The 19,347-nt window shown below is 35.6% G+C and overlaps 3 protein-coding genes across 5 annotated transcripts in view; 2 read left to right on the top strand and 1 right to left on the bottom strand.

Moving 5' to 3' along the window:
* Window positions 1–3,461, top strand: part of LOC107597457 (midasin-like) — a 59,005-nt gene extending 55,544 nt beyond the window's left edge. The window contains exons 97-101 of the mRNA XM_016288523.1: window positions 280–353; window positions 497–611; window positions 793–859; window positions 1,802–1,944; window positions 2,280–3,461. Of these exons, the coding sequence (XP_016144009.1) occupies window positions 280–353; window positions 497–611; window positions 793–859; window positions 1,802–1,944; window positions 2,280–2,465 (585 nt within the window). The 3' untranslated portion in view covers window positions 2,466–3,461. The remainder of the gene's footprint in view (window positions 1–279; window positions 354–496; window positions 612–792; window positions 860–1,801; window positions 1,945–2,279) is intronic.
* An 877-nt stretch (window positions 3,462–4,338) lies between these two features.
* Window positions 4,339–14,338, top strand: katna1 (katanin p60 (ATPase containing) subunit A 1). Of its 2 annotated transcripts, none has more exons than XM_016288519.1 (11): window positions 4,339–4,525; window positions 4,800–4,962; window positions 5,066–5,208; window positions 7,441–7,612; window positions 8,050–8,165; window positions 8,283–8,388; window positions 8,951–9,109; window positions 9,190–9,316; window positions 9,726–9,857; window positions 12,380–12,506; window positions 12,597–14,338. In XM_016288519.1, exons 2-11 carry the CDS (start codon window positions 4,801–4,803, stop codon window positions 12,793–12,795), a joined length of 1,443 nt encoding a protein of 480 aa, XP_016144005.1. In that variant the 5' UTR covers window positions 4,339–4,525; window position 4,800; the 3' UTR covers window positions 12,796–14,338. The 2 variants fall into 2 exon arrangements, with proteins under 2 accessions (XP_016144005.1, XP_016144006.1); XM_016288520.1 differs by having other exon boundaries at window positions 4,797–4,962.
* Window positions 13,553–17,899, bottom strand: LOC107597456 (glycoprotein integral membrane protein 1-like). Of its 2 annotated transcripts, XM_016288521.1 has the most exons (9): window positions 17,750–17,899; window positions 17,409–17,471; window positions 17,190–17,289; window positions 16,366–16,523; window positions 16,017–16,176; window positions 15,759–15,914; window positions 15,510–15,559; window positions 14,649–14,812; window positions 13,553–14,482 (listed from the first exon to the last, which is right to left on the bottom strand). In XM_016288521.1, the coding sequence occupies exons 1-9, from the start codon at window positions 17,837–17,839 to the stop codon at window positions 14,371–14,373; spliced, it is 1,053 nt and encodes a 350-aa protein (XP_016144007.1). In that variant the 5' UTR covers window positions 17,840–17,899; the 3' UTR covers window positions 13,553–14,370. The 2 variants fall into 2 exon arrangements, with proteins under 2 accessions (XP_016144007.1, XP_016144008.1); XM_016288522.1 differs by lacking the exon at window positions 15,510–15,559 and having other exon boundaries at window positions 15,709–15,914.
* Window positions 17,900–19,347: the final 1,448 nt, after the last annotated feature.

Below are 19,347 nucleotides of genomic sequence, written 5' to 3'. Positions count from 1 at the left end.
AATATTTCCACATAGTGAGGTAGATATGTGGGGGCGTGTTAGAACGAGCCGTTTTAGGGGGGCATGGCAGAGTCTTAACTTTGATAAAGAATATCTCTTTGGTTTTGAGACTTTAGTCTTTGCAACTTCAGGGATCTTATCTATGCACAATCAGCTTGTAACACTCCAAAGAGAAAGGAAAACTTGAAATCGCATCATATGACCCCTTTAAAATGGAAAGATGTTTTACCTCATTTATTTTAATAAATATTGTATTTGATATTGTGTCTGTCCCTGTAGCTGGCATTTGAGTCGGTTTCTGTCATAGTGAACGCTCTCACACTTTTGGAAGTGGGTCAGGTGGCTGTGTGCAGGTGAGGTTATTTTTTTTTTACTCTTTTGGCTGAGCACAGAAATACTGGTGCAGAGATTCTGTTTTTCTATTTTTGCTTTAATAAATTAATTAATGCATGCATACACACACTAATTTATCTCTCTTTTAATTCATTTTCTGTAGTTTTGGAGAGAGTGTCCAGCTGCTCCATCCCTTCCACCAGCAGTTCAATGACCAAACAGGAGCAAAAATACTGCGGCTCTGTCAGTTCCAGCAGAAAAAGACCAGAATAGCTCAAGTAAATATCTCTGGACTTTCTTGATTGTCTTGATTTTGTGTTAATTCAGTTAATTTTTATGTTTTATGTGTTACATTTATTTATATTATCTTGTAATATTTTAAAACTAATATGAAATGTGGTGACTCAGATTTTATCCCACAGCCAATTAAAATAATTTGGAATCTTTTTTTTCTTTCAGTTTTTAGAGACTTCATCAAATATGTTCATGGCAGCCAAACAGCAGACCCCTGGCTCTACGAACACCGGTAAAATAATTGATCACATTGATGTAAACAAAGCAGCTCTTAGTTATGAGTCTCGTTTTCTTTCTGTTTTAATGCATTTCTTTGATTAGTTTTAGTCTTTGCAACTTCAGGGATCTTATCTATGCACAATCAGCTTGTAACACTCCAAAGAGAAAGGAAAACTTGAAATCGCATCATATGACCCCTTTAAAATGGAAAGATGTTTTACCTCATTTATTTTAATAAATATTGTATTTGATATTGTGTCTGTCCCTGTAGCTGGCATTTGAGTCGGTTTCTGTCATAGTGAACGCTCTCACACTTTTGGAAGTGGGTCAGGTGGCTGTGTGCAGGTGAGGTTATTTTTTTTTTACTCTTTTGGCTGAGCACAGAAATACTGGTGCAGAGATTCTGTTTTTCTATTTTTGCTTTAATAAATTAATTAATGCATGCATACACACACTAATTTATCTCTCTTTTAATTCATTTTCTGTAGTTTTGGAGAGAGTGTCCAGCTGCTCCATCCCTTCCACCAGCAGTTCAATGACCAAACAGGAGCAAAAATACTGCGGCTCTGTCAGTTCCAGCAGAAAAAGACCAGAATAGCTCAAGTAAATATCTCTGGACTTTCTTGATTGTCTTGATTTTGTGTTAATTCAGTTAATTTTTATGTTTTATGTGTTACATTTATTTATATTATCTTGTAATATTTTAAAACTAATATGAAATGTGGTGACTCCACAGCCAATTAAAATAATTTGGAATCTTTTTTTTCTTTCAGTTTTTAGAGACTTCATCAAATATGTTCATGGCAGCCAAACAGCAGACCCCTGGCTCTACGAACACCGGTAAAATAATTGATCACATTGATGTAAACAAAGCAGCTCTTAGTTATGAGTCTCGTTTTCTTTCTGTTCTAATGCATTTCTTTGATTAGTTTTTTCCCTCTCTTTCTCTTAACAGAAACGTCTCAGTTACTGCTAATAGTATCTGATGGTCGCGGTTTGTTCTTGGAGGGGAAAGAGAGAGTCGCAGCTGCTGTTCAGGCTGCTCGCAGTGCAAACATCTTTGTCATATTTGTAGTGCTGGATAACCCAAACTCCAGGGTGAGGAATCCGATTGGTTCAACAGGATTTTGTTTTCACAATGCAGGTTTAGCTAAACTAAAAAAAAAATGAATTTGCTATTTATGTTTTGACATCATCTAAATCTATGCAAAACTTTGAAGATACAAGTGATCCCCATACTTATTTTTTTTTTTTTTTTTTTTTACTTAAGATAGTTTAGCATTAGTAAAATTGTTTAGCATTAATAAAATATTAACAACATTTATCTTAAAATTTTAATATTTATTATGAAATTACTTATGTAATTAAAATCAAGAAATAAATATGCATTTTAAATTTTAATGTATATTAATACATGAATCTCTCCATGATAGGATTCCATATTGGATATCAAAGTACCTATATTTAAAGGGCCGGGTGAGCTGCCGGAGATTCGGTCCTACATGGAGGAATTCCCCTTCCCCTTCTACATTATCTTGCGAAATGTGAACGCCCTCCCAGAGACACTGAGTGATGCTTTGAGACAGTGGTTTGAGCTTGTCACCGCCACAGACCAGTAATGGACCACATGGAAGCAAATTAAGAGGGGCCAGAAGACACAACTGTAAAACTGAAGTTCCACTGCTGCTAGTCGTCCCAAACATCAGCGCGCACACACACACATTAGACAGGCTGCTGTACATGTGCCTTTTTCTTAATTTTATTTTACTGAATTTGTAGTTTGATTGAAGTGGTTTATCCTTTTCATCACCACAGTCACCAGAAGTTTTTTTGCCATTGTTGTTACCATCAATCAACTTTGCACATCTTCTTTTTTTTTTCTTTAACTGCAAGGAAATGTGATGCCCATGTGTGGAAAAACTTCAGTTGAACTGACTGAATGTTGGCTGAAGATACCTCCACCCCGATAGTATTTCCCACCCCCTTTCTTGTCCTGTATGCATCCAGTTTGTAAATGTGAATGTGACAAATTTAGTATGAATGGCACTGCCAATGTTTGATAATATCATATGCGAAAAAACAAAAGTCCAACTGCATGTCAGTAATCACATTCAGACCCATTCATGATTACCCAGAAAAACTATGTGCCTTTACAAAAACCCACATTCCCATCTAGACAGTTCTCAATGAAAACTTTGGTACTGAAAAAGGATTCTGACTACTGAATCACTGGCTATTTCTTCTTTACAATCAGGAGCACAATTTCTGCAAGTGAAGAAAACTTTTGAAAGATCTTCTAAATTGTCTGTGATTTCAATCACTGTTCTGTATCCTACAGATGATTTAACCTCATAGGCAATCGCTGCATCTCTTACTAGACATATCTAGTAAAACATTTCATTTTGAAGTATTTTGATTCAGTTACATTTTACACATATTTTTCTGCTCGGTCTGTGCATTCTTTGTCAAAAAACAAACGGTTTCATCATGTACACATTACAAATGCAACAGTAACCTGGTATACGTCTATGGTCTCCTGTCGTCTTCCTCATCTTGGTTCATGAAATGTGAAACTTGCTGATAACCGTGGAAATAATAAAACATTTTTGACATGTTTTCATTATGGTCTGAATTGATTGAATTTTGTAATGAAAAGCTGCTGATGAAGACTTTTTTTAAAAAAAGTAAAAAATCTTTTTTACAAATTTGATGACTATTCCAAATAAATTTACCTCTATGGATAACATTTCTGGAATAGTAAAAGTGAATCACGTCAAACATTAATTCTGAAGCAGTAGTTGTTAGGGTTAGGTTCTACATGATTAGGAATACAATTGTTCCATTTATCAGGCATGTGAATGTATATTTATGCAGTTGTAGTAGACCTTATTTAGCAACTTGTTAGCAATTAAAGTCATAGCTCCAAGTTAAACTTTTCAGTTATATGACTATAATTTTTGTTGTAAAACAAAATGTGAAAAAAAAATCAACTAATGTTAATCACAGGTCTTTTACTCCTAAATCCAAAACTGCTATTCTAAAAACTGACTCCAAATAGAACTCATATTGGCAGTACTAATTCTATTCCGAGTTTTATGACTACAAAATAAATAGCTACAAATTGTAGCTTATAGACTTATACCCAGCAACCACAACGCTGCCTCAATGTAGGCAACCTTTTAACAACGATGTAACAAATTTTGTTTGTATTATTGGTGCCATGTTCCATTTTTACAATGGCAACGTTGCTGTCTACATGTTCACAACATTGTTTTATTACATTATTTTAATTTAATTGCATTCGTTTTCTTTAATTAGATATTTTTCGATTAATGTGTATTTTTTTATATATTTAGTTAATTCATTTTTAATAACTGAATTTTGTATCGCCATACTCCACTTTTATTTTGAAAAGACATTCTCGAGCTATTGACTTTTATGTTGACATGCAGCGCCGCGAGGTGTTTTAACTTTTGTTTCCGCCTTCACAATCTTAAGTGCCCTTCCCAAAGAAGAGAACTACTGAAGTGAACTTATGAGTTTGTGTGGATTCTCAATTATTTCAAATAGAAGCACACACATGAGTTTTGATCCGTAATAACTGCTGAATGCTGAGCCTTTCCTTTACGAACATCTTTCAGGATAGTTTTACACACTTCAAAGACTGATAACTTCACAGGTATGTACAATTCAACTCGATAAATACACACACTGCTATGATATACAGTTGAAATGTTTGTTTTGACGTAAGCTCATGATGTTTAATGCCTCCCTGTCATATTTTCTTGGTAAGTTAGTCCCTGAAACGTTTGTGCGTCTGTTTCTGGATACTGTCTGGAAGTCGTTGCATCGTTGAATTTCCCCCCATGTTTATGTGGTTTATATGAGTGTTATTAACTGACACCATTTGCGTTCACAAATGTTGTTTGTATTTTGTGTTTGAACTCTTGCAGAATGAGTTTGGCGGAGATCAATGAGAATGTGAAGCTGGCCAGAGAATACGCCCTGCTGGGGAACTACAGCTCTGCGGTGGTCTGTTATCAGGGGGTCCTGGAGCAGATCAGAAAATACCTCTACTCCGTCAGAGACTCCTCTCTACAGCAGAAATGGCAGCAGGTTAGAGTTCCTCACTTCACACTCCCTGAAAGTAGGATTCAGACTATTTAATGTTATTCACTTGTTGTGACAGGCCTTTGGGTGTTCATGTTGTCTCATCCAGGTTTGGCAGGAGATAGATGAGGAAACTAAGCAAGTTCGGGAGATCATGGCAACACTTGAGAGCTTCCAGCTGGAGTCGACCCCATCCAAACCCAGCAGCTTTGGCCTGGAGAATGACATTATGCCAGTTCACATGGAGCACAGGTACATGCTCATGGTTTTATTCTAAACCCTCCTGACATTCATCACAGAGTCATAGAAACTCTTTTACACATGTGTGTATAGTTCATTTGAAGTAAGAAATCTGCATAGGGCAGCGTGTTTCGTAGACTATATAACATGGTGTTTTGTGTTGCAAGTCATCAGACTTTTCAGATTTTCGACCAGTTAGGTCTTCATCATCAGGCACTTGATGGATTTTGTGTAATGAAGACAAAACTGGTTGAAACTTTTCACTTCATTTCCTATCGTTATGTCATGGAAATCTTAGAAGATCATGGAAAACTTAGAAACATGAGTGCTTTTACCATTTTTATTTCCTAAAAAATTGGACATTAATAATAACATTAAAAAAAAATTTGGAAATATCATGGAAAATTCCATACTGAATGTATAGTTATGCTCATTTAATTAGTTAGATATCATTCAGGATGTGTTTTTTTGGGGGGGAAAGTAACATTTTTAAAGTAATAAATAGTAAATATATATTAGGGCTGGGTAAAAAATATTGATATCTCGATATTAATCGATTCTCATTTTAACGGAATGATATCGATTCTTAAATCCCAAGCATCGATTATTCTACCTTAGTTTTCAGTTAATGGACGGAACATTGAAGGGCACCTCCCATCCATTAAATCGCAATAAGCATTGTGCTTTGGTACTTTTAATATGAAACAAAGTCTCAGATTTCAAATTCTGTCCATTGTATTGCAGTATTCAAACAATAAATGCAGTTTTGGCGCTGTTTAATGTGGAGTGACAGATCGCTGTAGCACACGTGAACTAATCATTTCCTCCACATTAATACCAGTTTCAGCACAAAATACTCATGACTAAACAACCGAAGGTAAGTTAAAAGAAAGAGTACAACTTTACAGTCCGTATCCTGTCTCATGTAATCGCTCAATCAGTGTTTCAGCCATGCAAAAACGCCAATATAACGGCTTGTAAACAATGTCACGTAACGTCACATTTACCTCAGAAAAAAAAACATTTTCGGTAACCATAAACTCATTAATCAGCTAGAAAAATAAACTGTAGAGAGGGGCATTTTGCTTAATATATGCACCATATAACATATTCATTATATTTTTTTACTGTTCTTCAATGTTTAATTTATGTTTGAATAAATCCATAAAGTTTTTATGACAGCCACCATTTAAATGTTTATGTTTCAAAAGAACGAATTGAAGTAGAAATATGAATATGTAACTAACTTTATTATTGTAAAAACTTAAACTTAACCTTCAATATTATAGTAATGTTGTACCAACTGACTCTCATGTATATTTTACAGCATTAGTTGTTTTGTTTTTTTCCTTGAGAAAGTTTGGCATGTATTGTACCTGATATATATCCAAAATAATCGATATTGAATCGAATCGGGAAATTTGTGTCAAAACCCAGGCCTAATAAATATACACACACTGTATGTATGTATGTATGTATATATATATATATATATTAGTAGATTTAATTTTTACTTGTTACAGTTTTCACTTGTATGAAAATCTCCTTTTTTTATAAGAATTAAAATAGTTTTAAGAAACCTTATCCAGTATTTTAAACAACTGGAAAGTTCTGGAAATGCATTGGCCTCACTGTGTGGGAATCCTGTCTTTAGTAATTGTTGTTGAGTTTTAAAGCCCCCATCAGCACTCCTGTCATGTGAATTAGATTAAGATCTGAATGGCGTCCTACCGTCTCTCAGCCCCTCATACTCTTTCATTCCTCCCTTGCGGCTAATAAAGGTATTTTGAGCCTGTTATATAAACCATAATCTGATTATAAAGTAACACTTGAATGAGCAATTACAGCTATGTTAATTAAGGGCAGTTCATTCCATTCAGCAAAATTAAAATAAAATTGTTTTATAGATTGTAGGATAAGATTTTTTGTATGTCGCTATTCTTAATTTCTCTAATTTTTTGCTTTTCATTTTATATACCGCACAGATTGTTGTTAAATGAAGGCTTTGTTTTTCTCTGTCTCTTTTTATTTGTTTTTATTTATTTATTTATTTATTTTATTTTTCTCTTGTTTGTTCTGAGTTATTGTTATTGGTTGTTTTGGATTTTGTAAAAACTGTAATAAAAATCATATTTAAAAAAAAAAAAATGTATCAAATGGTTAAAGGCCCCCTTCAGAGTCAACACAGTCACACTGTATTGTATGTAGTATACTGTACATGTATGTGTCTGTGTTGGTGAACAGGCCGTCTCCATGTGTAGTGCGGAAAACCTCCGGCCCGCATAAAGAAAGCAAAGGCCACGGGAACCGATTGAGCGCTGGCCCCCGCAACCAACCACGACCCTCACCTCGTGTTGCCAACGGTGACAAGGGAAAACCTCAGAAAGGCAAAGAAAAGAAGCCAAAAGATGATAAGGTAAGAACATGTGGTTGTGGATCCATTTCCTATTTCTGTCTGCTGTTTGAACAAGGCCTATTGTGTCATAAAGTGCTTGCTGTCACAATATTTACTCAAAGGATCAGATGCATTTCACTGTATTAACATTATAAACCTGTGATACTGGTTTCTTACATCAAAGCAAATAGTTCTGAAAGAGTTAAGGAAAATCATGCAAGTGTTTCCTTTGTACACTTGACTATAAGCACATTGGTTTTTGTCCAAAGATTGAAATAACAGAACTTGCTGTATTTGCAGGTCATTTTGGTTGAAGTCTTCTCAATCTGAAGTTTGATTTGTACTATTTTTGCAAAGACATTTGCAACAGTCTCTAATTTAGCTGGAAAGCCTGTTAGAACCTTTTGGCTAAGAAATAATTTTTAGAAAGATTTGACAAAACACTCTTCCCTCTGCAGAACAAAGCAGAGGGTGTGGAGACGGAGGTGAAGAGGTTTGACAGAGGAGGAGAGGACAAAGATCTGATTGAAACTCTGGAGAGAGACATCATCTCCCAAAACCCCAATGTCACATGGTGGGTTCATCTGCTGTCATCTCACTTTCCTCCAGAAGTGCTTTCATTTCTCATTTATTTTTTCAAATATCCGCTTTTTAATATGTGCATAATAAAAATGCATAATTTTTAATATAGGGATGACATTGCTGACCTTGTGGAGGCCAAGAAGCTTTTGAAGGAAGCCGTGGTTCTGCCCATGTGGATGCCTGAGTTCTTTAAAGGCATAAGGCGCCCATGGAAGGTATAAACAAGAGAAAATCACATATGCTTTTATGGATTTTAAAAAGCCCCATCCCAAATCTTTCAGATAAATAAAATTCCTTGCATGCAAATGCTCTCCAAGGCTTCTTTTATTTAATCAGAAATACAGTAAAAACAGCAATATTGTGTTACAATTTAAAGTAACAATCTTTTTATATAAATTGTAAAATGTAATTTGTCAGTAATGGCAAAGAAAGAAACCATGATACATTTTTTTCAGATGTTTTTTTTTTGATGACGTTCTCAGGATTCTTTGATAAACTGACATTTAGAAGAACAGCATTTCTCTGAAATAGACCTCTTTTTTAACATTAGAAATGTCTTTACTATCACTTTTGATCAATTTAATGTGTCTTTGCTAAATGTATTCATTTCTTTAAAAAAACTTTTACAGGGTATTGTAATTGTTCTTTGGGACTGTATTAATTAACTGCAATGTAACATACTTTCATTGTGTTACCATCCACTTTCAGAGTGATCTTTACTGCATTATGTATTATATTTCTCATTTACACAATAACTCAACTCGCATATGATTTTAGGGAGTGTTGATGGTGGGGCCGCCAGGCACAGGAAAGACTTTGCTGGCCAAAGCTGTCGCCACTGAGTGCCGAACCACCTTCTTTAACGTGTCCTCCTCCACCCTCACCTCCAAATACAGAGGAGAGTCTGAAAAACTTGTGCGGCTGCTGTTTGAAATGGTAATACATGGAAAATGGTAGCCAAATTTTTTTGTTTTATTACCATACATGCATTTATGTGTGTTTGCATGTTTATACAGGCACGCTTTTATGCCCCCACCACCATCTTCATTGATGAGATAGACTCCATATGTAGCCGTAGAGGAAACTCTGAAGAACATGAAGCCAGCAGACGTGTCAAAGCTGAACTGCTCATCCAGATGGATGGTACTGCTTCATACAAACTGTAGCTATGGCTTTAAACATTATTAATGTTCAGTAACATTATCAATTTAACTGCACAGACACTATCGGATGAGAAGAAAATTTGAATTGAGCTGGATAATGAAACTAACTTTGCAACTTTGACACTGTTTTTGAACTGAATTGAATCCACATCAAACTGATTTAAGCTGAATAAATACTATTGCCTTCTGTAGAGCTGCTTATTTGAAAATTTCATAATTGATTAACTTTGAACTCAATTGAGCTGTTTAATCTTCTGTAGAGTTGCTTTACTCCTGATTTTTTTTTTTCACAGTTTGATGAATTTTACAACATTAAAATGATTTTCCTGTTCATTAATGTCAAGCTGCTCTGAAAAAAATCACTAAGTCACATCTTTTGTATTTTCCAGGTGTTGGTGGGACGTCTGAAAATGACCCTTCAAAAATGGTCATGGTTCTGGCAGCCACCAACTTCCCATGGGACATCGATGAAGCTCTGAGACGCAGACTAGAGAAGAGAATTTACATCCCACTGCCCTCTGGTATTCAGAATTACCCAGAATCCATCACCCATCATACTGTATTAAGCGCCATCAGCTTAAAGGTGGGGTAAGCGATTTTTCAAAGACACTTAGAAAACTGATTCGGGCCAAGTAGCAAAACAAACTTGAAAATCATTTGAAATTTGTGTCAATACGTCATAAATGGAGCGCAACAGCAGTTTTCTGTCGGGGATTTGTCGTGTCGTGCCACGCCGCATCCAGTGTAGACCATAGATATGTGTATATATATATATATGTATATGTATCTGTGGTGTAGACCAGGGGTGTCAAACATACGGCCCACAGAGGTGTCCAATCCGGCCCGCAGGATGATTTAAACATTATTACAAAATAATAAATAAAACATAATTTTGAAAATTAAAGTGTATTCGCTACAATATTTTACTTTGAATTTAAAGCGGAACAAATGGCTAATTTATTTACGTTGATATTACGCCTCGGGATTCGGGACACCTAACATGCGCGTTTTAAAGCGGCACCAGAATCTCGAGCAGCACGAGGATAATATGATGATAGCTGCGTTGTAACTGATGCTTGTGGGGCAATTTTCTGGTGATTTTAAACATGTCCAAAAGAAGAAATTTTACCTGGAAGGGCGGACAGGCTATTTAAGGAGAAATGGAAAGAAAGTAATCTCAACGCCGACAGGTATGTTTAATCACAACTCGTGGCTGTGGTAAATGTGTGCAATATTAAACGACACTGTGACGCACTGGACAGCTTCGCATGGAGACAGTAAATGAGCGAGGAGTGTGCGATATTTATTGTGTACTAATATCCTAACTGTTGTTTTAATGATGTGCGAGCTGACATTTTGTAACTTTGCAAAAAAACAAACAAACACATCATGAGAGTTTTTCAGAGCCGGATGAAGGCTATCAGTTTACAGTATAATTCAATTTACGGGGGCAAAAATAAAATGCCCTGTAAGAAATTTAGTTTTTAATATTTATGTTGTGATAGTTAAGTAATGTCTAACTATATCAAGAGTGTTGCTTTCCCGAATGTCAGCGCGATCGCATATGAATTGATTTTATATAACAGCTCAACAAACACGATGCTAGTATTAAGTGTGTTATATTAGTCACAATGCTGTCTGTTTATCTCTGTTTTGGCAAGAAAAAGTTAACAAAGCCGAAGTAAGACCAATTGTTTGTCTCCGAGGCAGCACTGTGTATTTTGTTACTGAATTAATCTGTGTTTTTGAACACATTATTTGAGTCAATGATTCAGTGGCCCATTCATAAAGACAATCACTAGCTTAGTTTCTAAACGAATCAGCTGTTTTGAATGAATGAGTCAATGGATCACTCATTAAGACGGAGACTTGCTGCCACCTACTGGCAGCTTTAGTGTCATTTATTTATCCATTACAGGCTTAAACCAATCAAGGTGCTATCTCAAAAATACACTCTGCAAAATATGGTAATTATCACTATCAAAAAAAAATCAGACATTTTGTCAATATTGCACACCCCTAAAATAACCAAGCATCATATTTTAAAAAAAAAGTTGTCCTAGATCCCGAATGTCAGCGCGATCGCATATGAATTGATTTTATATAACAGCTCAACAAACACGATGCTAGTATTAAGTGTGTTATATTAGTCACAATGCTGTCTGTTTATCTCTGTTTTGGCAAGAAAAAGTTAACAAAGCCGAAGTAAGACCAATTGTTTGTCTCCGAGGCAGCACTGTGTATTTTGTTACTGAATTAATCTGTGTTTTTGAACACATTATTTGAGTCAATGATTCAGTGGCCCATTCATAAAGACAATCACTAGCTTAGTTTCTAAACGAATCAGCTGTTTTGAATGAATGAGTCAATGGATCACTCATTAAGACGGAGACTTGCTGCCACCTACTGGCAGCTTTAGTGTCATTTATTTATCCATTACAGGCTTAAACCAATCAAGGTGCTATCTCAAAAATACACTCTGCAAAATATGGTAATTATCACTATCAAAAAAAATCAGACATTTTGTCAATATTGCACACCCCTAAAATAACCAAGCATCATATTTAAAAAAAAAAGTTGTCCTAGATTTTTTTTTTTTAATTATATTGTAATTTGTATGGTTAATATTAATGTAATTGTGAGCAAACTAGGGTTTAACAAAAGGTAATTCAGCCCGCACAAGGGGACATTTTCTCAGAACCTTAAATGAGTTTGACACCCCTGGTGTAGACAGTATCACTGATTATAATGACTTCTATAGTATTTTGTCGTGCCACGCCACTTGCGTCCGGTGTAGACACGGCGTAACATTGTTTTTGCTTTGTTTCACAGAACTAATCGTTACCTGGGTTGCGTACGTATGTGTGGGGCGGAGCTATCAAAATAGGGGCGATACCCTTTTGGGGTTGGGGCGTGTTTGTTTTGGTGATATCAAATGTCAACATTGGCTACCAGAAATCGCTTACCCCACCTTTAATACACCCCAGCTCAAGATATATAAACATAATGGAAGTATTTAAAATCATAATTTGTATTACTGTAGCTAAAGGAAGAGTGGAGTTACTCAAGATCAGTCTGAAGGAGTTGGAGCTGGCCAATGATGTCAACATGGACAAGATCGCTGAGCAGATGGAGGGATACTCTGGTGCTGACATCACCAACGTTTGCAGGTGCAGCCCTTTGTGTGGAACCTGAAATAATTTTCAGTGTTTAAAGTGCCACAATTCTAGAAGTGATTTGTTGTTTTTGAATAATTGCAGAGATGCATCCCTAATGGCAATGCGAAGGCGGATTGAGGGTTTGAGCCCTGAGGAGATACGAAACTTGTCAAAAGATGAGATGCACATGCCCACCACAATGGAGGACTTTGAGACGGCACTGACGAAAGTGTCCAAGTCTGTATCTGCTGCTGACCTAGAAAAATATGACAAGTGGATAGCAGAGTTTGGCTCCTGTTGATGATCCCAAAGAACCTTGATTCCTTACAGTCGTCGTTAGCACTTTGAAAGACTGAGTGTCAGATTCACTAAATCTCAAGAGCATTTCCACCCTGAACCAAACTGAATTCAAAGGGTGACAAGTCTTGCCTTACATGAGGTGTGTATGAGAGTACAGATTCATAGTAATCGTTTAATATTTAATAGTAGTAGAATTGGTTTTACATCTTCAGAAGCTGGATACAGGTTAAGTTTTCTCCTTAAAACGAATTTGTAAGGATGAAGGATGCACTAATTATCCGGTAAATTCAGCATGCTGGAGTCTGAAAAACTAGTTTTGGTGCCCTTATAACAGCCCCATGTGTTGCCTTACTGTAGTGTGTACTGACAATTGCAGAGGTTGTGGACATAGGAATGGGCTGCTTGTTTTGTCTTGTAAAATCACTGCCAATGACCAAAGACCAGCAAATCCTCTTCTCTGTTGTCTCCAAATGCTACTTGAGGTGAAAAGCTATGCAAGCTAATTGGTTTACTGCACTTGTGCCACTGTGGTTGATCTAAAGGCCAAAGTTTCCAGCATTGGACAATTGTCTTAATAGTGATAAAACCATGAGTATCTTAAAGGTGTGTCTAGCACTTGACTTTTATAAACACGATAGAACCGGTTACTGGTTTCTTTTCATTAGTGACATTCCATTGCCGTGATCAATTTGTAAAATTATATATGTTGTTGAATAAATATTTTTTTTAATTTGAAAAAGACTCACTAAGACAAACTCATTTGTGCAGGATTTACTCATGTAACAAACTGTGAAGAAAAACAAGTCATAACATGCATCCGAATGACAGAAAACTACTGATTTCATTAACAGACAATGGCAGGGCAACAATGAATTGTAAGCACCCTGTTGAAGGGTTTAAAACGTTGAAGTACATTGCTTGAAATGAATTAAATATTGTAATGAGGAATACGTTGACAGATTGCTCAGGCCAAAGTATACAAGTCTTCATTTCAGTCATCTAAAGCAGGTCAAAGTTGAAATGTATTGCTGGCATACATGCTTAGCGTAACAGGCAATAGCTGAAGCAACATGAATATTAACGTTAAACAACATTAAGCAACATGGTCTGTATGAAACTATTTAAAAAAGACCCCCAATGAGAAATAATAAACCATTTAAAATGGACAGTTGAAAATAATTTTTGATGGTTCTTTACATTAATGAATTATTTGTCCATTTTTTAATGCTATACCCTTTAGTTGTTAGTAATGATACAGTTTCATTTCCATACAAGAGGCAATATCAATTCCTAGTATTAGCTTAAAACATCCACTTTAGTGGGGAATAGGCAGGGACATTTCAGGGACTGTGCTTATTTAAATTTGTGCACCTTAACCATTCCACCTCACAATGTAGGGAAAAATACAAATAATAATTAGCTAATTATGCTGTTAAACAGACGCAGATGTGAAAATAGAAATCGGTTTCATTAGGAAATGTTGGGGAATATTTTTTTCTTTTAAAGTGCTACATTGAAATCATTGGTATTGACGACCAAATAAAGCCACATAACCAAACTGATGAGAACACATCCATCACTTTTCTATCAAAATGCTTTTTTCTGTAGTTTCTTCATCCATGTTATCTACTAGCCTCTGTTTTTCATCATCTGGCATCAGAGTCTCTGGATTCAGATGAAAGAATCCCCTAAGAAAGACAGAAAAGAAACATGTATTATTATTATTTAGACTTGTTATTCAGCATACTACCCTGTATGCCAATCCAGCTGTGTTTAAGTTTACAGTACCAAATGGCCATGCATTTGATACAGGGCCTGTTGAGAAGGCCAGTAACAGGTCGGTGCAGGTTGTACCTGTGTTCACAGGATGGGAACAGAAGATCCAGGATCTTAATGATGACAGCTGAACCTGCAACACCAACCACCACCACCCACATGATCAAGAAGAAGAGCGGGACAGAATCAGACCAGAAGCGCCTCAGTTTATCTCTCAGGCCTTCGACCCACTGACATGCCACCTGCCCAAACACAATAACATAACACTTGAGAAACAGAACATGTGACGAATTAAAGTCATCCAGCGTGACTAGTCAGAAAAATGTAATATATATATATTTTTTTATTTATAATTTTTTATAATATATTTGATTAAAAAATACAGTAAAAACATTAATATTGTCATACATATATACATACATGTAAGGGATAATCAACAGCTAGCTGTGCATTAAACGTTTTGAGTGCACGACGTGGAGGCGAAGAACCACCCGACGCGTAGCGGAGTGCATTCAAATTGTTTAATGCACAGCTAGCTGTTGATTATCCCGCTTATGCCATGGTCATTTGTCAGCATTCACATATTAAAGATGTTAATAATATTTGTGCTGCAATATTTGACCGGAACGATAAAAATGACGGTTATTTTCATCAGTTACAACTTGTACAACAAAGAAATGCATGTGTGAAGTAGCCTACCTGTGCCATGGTGTATGTTACTATGGTTACCAATGTTTATAGGAAGTGCATTAATATAGAACGTGATTAAACTGACCAGGAACTACCTGTGCAGTTAAACGAATTTAATCAACACCTCCCAGCCAATCAGAATCAAGTATTTAGACAGACCATGGCATAAATATATATATATACACACATACATAAAAATAACATTTAATATGGCCCAAGAGTTAACAGTGGCAGTACATAATCACTTACACTGTAGGAGGACATGGACCCACTTAGAGGAGGCCCAAGTAGCAAGGAATCTGAAGTCCTTTCCTCTTCCTCTCTAGACTCATACAGGGATATATATATATATATATATATATATATATATATATATACACACACACATACATAAAAATAACATTTAATATGGCCCAAGAGTTAACAGTGGCAGTACATAGTCACTTACACTGTAGGAGGACATGGACCCACTTAGAGGAGGCCCAAGTAGCAAGGAATCTGAAGTCCTTTCCTCTTCCTCTCTAGACTCATACAGGGTTTCAGGGTCCATCCGCAAGGGAGTTTCAGGGAGTTTCCCCGGAGCGGCAATCTCCTCCTGAGTGGTCTCTGCATGTTTGAGTAGATAGTGGCTGGTGGTAAGCACTTGGTCTTCAACTGTGATGACAGAAAAATATTCATAGAAATCCTTCCAGTTAAAGCATCATAATAATTTTTTGGGAGATTACAAACAAGAGGCATTTTACTCCACAAATTTACCTGTGTTACTAATGGATGCATTAGTCACCAAGACGTCACTCTCTCGTGGGATGGCCGAGAGCTTGCTTCTTGTTGAAGGGTAAATATTGGTCACCTGTGTGATCTCCTCAGAGCTCTGGTTCCACAGGATCTCCACCTCACACGCGTCTGGCTGCTGGACCTACAAAACGTACGACATCAAGCACTGGATCACATTCACGTGCACAGCCTCTATCTAGAGTTTGGATCTTTTCCAAAGCATTGAAGCTGCCATTCCATGTTTACGACTGAATTACTCCATAAAGGACATAACAGATATAAAAAAAATAATTCAGTTGTCACTCATAATTTATAGGGTAACGATTAAAACCTTTTCATCCGCCAGCTGGATTATCTCTTGACTCAGGACGAGTAACAGAAGCTGCTCTCCAGCATCACTCTGAACATATGACTGATTCACCATCAGCCTCAGCTCACTGCTGACCAACCCATCCGTCAGATTACTAGAGCTCACATTAGAACCATCCACTGCAAACACAAAGAAAAATGTAACATTGAAACTACTTTATTTGGCCTTCCAAAAGAGGACGATATCCGCTTCGTCAAACCACATAAACACATTTCATTACACCAAATACACAAAATAATGTTCTTTTTAGCAGCATCATATGACCCCTTTAAATTTTCTCAACCTCAAGCCATCCCAGATATAGCTTGTTTCTTCATCAGAACAGTTTTGTAGAAATTTAACATTACATAATTTGCTCACCAATGGCGTCAGAGTTCAAACAGTTGATAAAAACATCACAATAATTCACACAACTCCAGTCCATCAAGAAAAGAAAGCAATATTATGGATACAGGATTCATATTTTAGCTGGAAGCAATGGTTTGAACTTAAAAAGTATGTCTTGATGAATTATCACAAGCTGATAAACAACAAACTGGTGGACTGGAGTGTGGATTACTTGCGGATTATTGTGATGTTTTTATGATCTGTTTGGACTCACAGATACAACTTTTGATCTTAATATTACGCATTAGCAAATGTGAAAATTAACATGAACTAAGATTAGTAAGTATGTTTCATTGTTAGTTCATCTCCGTTTCTCTTGACAAGAAGCTAAACACAGGAATAAGTTTAATTAATAAATCTAAAAAATTAAAAAAAAGAAGGAAGACAAAGATTCATACACAATAGAGCGGGACATGTCATCCTTGTGACTCCTGAAGGCTTGAGAGGAGCTCCATTAATGAATGCTTCATTGTCCAAAAGACCTAGATTTAAATTGATCTGAAAGAAGGGATGAGAAATCATTTTCAATTATCACTCCCCCACAAAACAGAATACGGATGTGATGCACTATTCCCCAAAAAATACTCGTGTAATTATTCCACGAGTGATCGTCTTACCTGTACACTGTACTTAGTCTGGTTAGTTTCACTAACCGCTGTCACATTTAACACGACTGTTTCCTGTCAAAACAAACCACACGAGTTACACAATGACAAACGCGTACAGGATCATGTGCTGAAGCTTTCAAAGCTGATGGACACTGCTTTTAGTAAACTAACCGCGAATGTTAAAGCGACGATTTCCTTAAATGTGTCAAACCATGATGGAAGCATCTTTAAAAACCAAATCTCTATTAAATTGGCAGATATCTATGCTATCTGATAAGCCTCTGTACTGCTACACGTGAATGCATCAGAAAGACATTAAACTACCTCAAAATATATGAAATGTCACCCACCGTGGTTATTTGTTTCGATTGTGCATTGGCCAGGACACACAAGACGCTTAAATAAACCACCGTTAAATGTATTTCCCATGTAGAGGCCATTTTTTTCACGCTAGATATAAACAATACGTGCACGTCATGTCGTAATTTCGGCCATTCCAAGTTGAGTTGACGTAGCATCGTTATTGAGAACTCTTCTGCCCCCTATTGGATATTAGGAGTACTACAGGAAGCTCCACATTCATTTTGTAATAGCATCTTTTTTTGTCAGATGAATATAAATAGTTACTTGATTTCATATCTTGCGCTTTCACTTGTGAAATATTTAGTGATATTTGTGTTACTACATTTTAATTAATTTTTATTTAATCAAAATTACACTACAATTTCATGAACTCATTTTGGTAAGGAAATCCCTATGAGAAAGCATCATTTATACCTTACATTGTATAGGCTACCGTGTTTCGTTCATTACAGATAGATTTTCCTTATTCAAATTTGTGAGAACAATGTTTATGCCTAATAATGTCTGGCAAGTTTAAATAATCAAGCAGCAAACATGGGAACATTTTAGAATAAAAAAATAATAATTTTACTTTATTAGGATTGTCTTGTTTTATTGCTCAGTTGAGATTCTCCTGAATTCTTCCAAACAATTAAGGTCAACAGAAAGAAAACAAAACTTAAAATAATGATAATTATAATAATAATAATTAAAAAAAAATTTTTTTATATATTTTTGTTTTTAAATATTTAGTGATATTTGTGTTACTACATTTTAATTAATTTTTATTTAATCAAAATTACACTACAATTTCATGAACTCATTTTGGTAAGGAAATCCCTATGAGAAAGCATCATTTATACCTTACATTGTATAGGCTACCGTGTTTCGTTCATTACAGATAGATTTTCCTTATTCAAATTTGTGAGAACAATGTTTATGCCTAATAATGTCTGGCAAGTTTAAATAATCAAGCAGCAAACATGGGAACATTTTAGAATAAAAAAATAATAATTTTACTTTATTAGGATTGTCTTGTTTTATTGCTCAGTTGAGATTCTCCTGAATTCTTCCAAACAATTAAGGTCAACAGAAAGAAAACAAAACTTAAAATAATGATAATTATAATAATAATAATTTAAAAAAAAAAATTTTATATATATTTTTGTTTTTAACAAATATCATGTAATGTTTTTTTTCCAGTTTAGAGGACAAAACATTTAACTCTCAACTTTTGAGAGTGAAAATTACTTTAATGATTTAAAGCAGGATGGAGTCTCTGATTTTACTGATCTCCTGACAAAAATCTTCAAAATGTTGTTTTAGATCAGAGAGAGATTTCCTTAGGCCATCAAATTGAATATGACTAACAGTCATACTGGATGACTCCTCAGATTCAGAAGAAGCAGAGAGAATCTGAAAAGTTTATATTGAGAAAAACATTCAAAAAAATTAAGTATGAACATTTAGATTGTTTTGCTGTATTTATAACGTGCATAACAAATTTCCAAACATACCATGCATGTTTTGCACGGAACCAGAGAAAATGCCTCAGGCAACCTGTGGTTTTACCTTGATAATTATAATAATAATAATTAAAAAAAAA

The sequence above is a fragment of the Sinocyclocheilus grahami genome, unplaced genomic scaffold (assembly GCF_001515645.1).
Source record: "Sinocyclocheilus grahami isolate Dianchi unplaced genomic scaffold, SAMN03320097.WGS_v1.1 scaffold232.1, whole genome shotgun sequence".
NCBI classification, from domain to species: Eukaryota; Metazoa; Chordata; class Actinopteri; order Cypriniformes; family Cyprinidae; genus Sinocyclocheilus; species Sinocyclocheilus grahami.
The sequence above is the reverse complement of the archived record's forward strand: the minus strand, read 5'-3'. Positions and strand labels throughout refer to the sequence as shown.

What these genes read in the sequence shown, in the direction of transcription:
- LOC107597456 (XM_016288522.1), bottom strand. Translation starts at nt 17,839, where the DNA reads ATGGCCTCTACATGGGAAATACATTTAACGGTGGTTTATTTAAGCGTC. An exon ending in TCCAGCTGGCGGATGAAAAG is followed by an intron (nt 16,177 to 16,365) that starts GTTTTAATCGTT and finishes TACGTTTTGTAG; the next exon opens with GTCCAGCAGCCAGACGCGTG. An exon ending in GGTCCATGTCCTCCTACAGT is followed by an intron (nt 14,813 to 15,708) that starts GTAAGTGACTAT and finishes GTGTTTGGGCAG; the next exon opens with GTGGCATGTCAGTGGGTCGA.
- katna1 (XM_016288519.1), top strand. Translation starts at nt 4,801, where the DNA reads ATGAGTTTGGCGGAGATCAATGAGAATGTGAAGCTGGCCAGAGAATAC. An exon ending in TACAGCAGAAATGGCAGCAG is followed by an intron (nt 4,963 to 5,065) that starts GTTAGAGTTCCT and finishes TGTCTCATCCAG; the next exon opens with GTTTGGCAGGAGATAGATGA. An exon ending in TTACATCCCACTGCCCTCTG is followed by an intron (nt 9,858 to 12,379) that starts GTATTCAGAATT and finishes GTATTACTGTAG; the next exon opens with CTAAAGGAAGAGTGGAGTTA.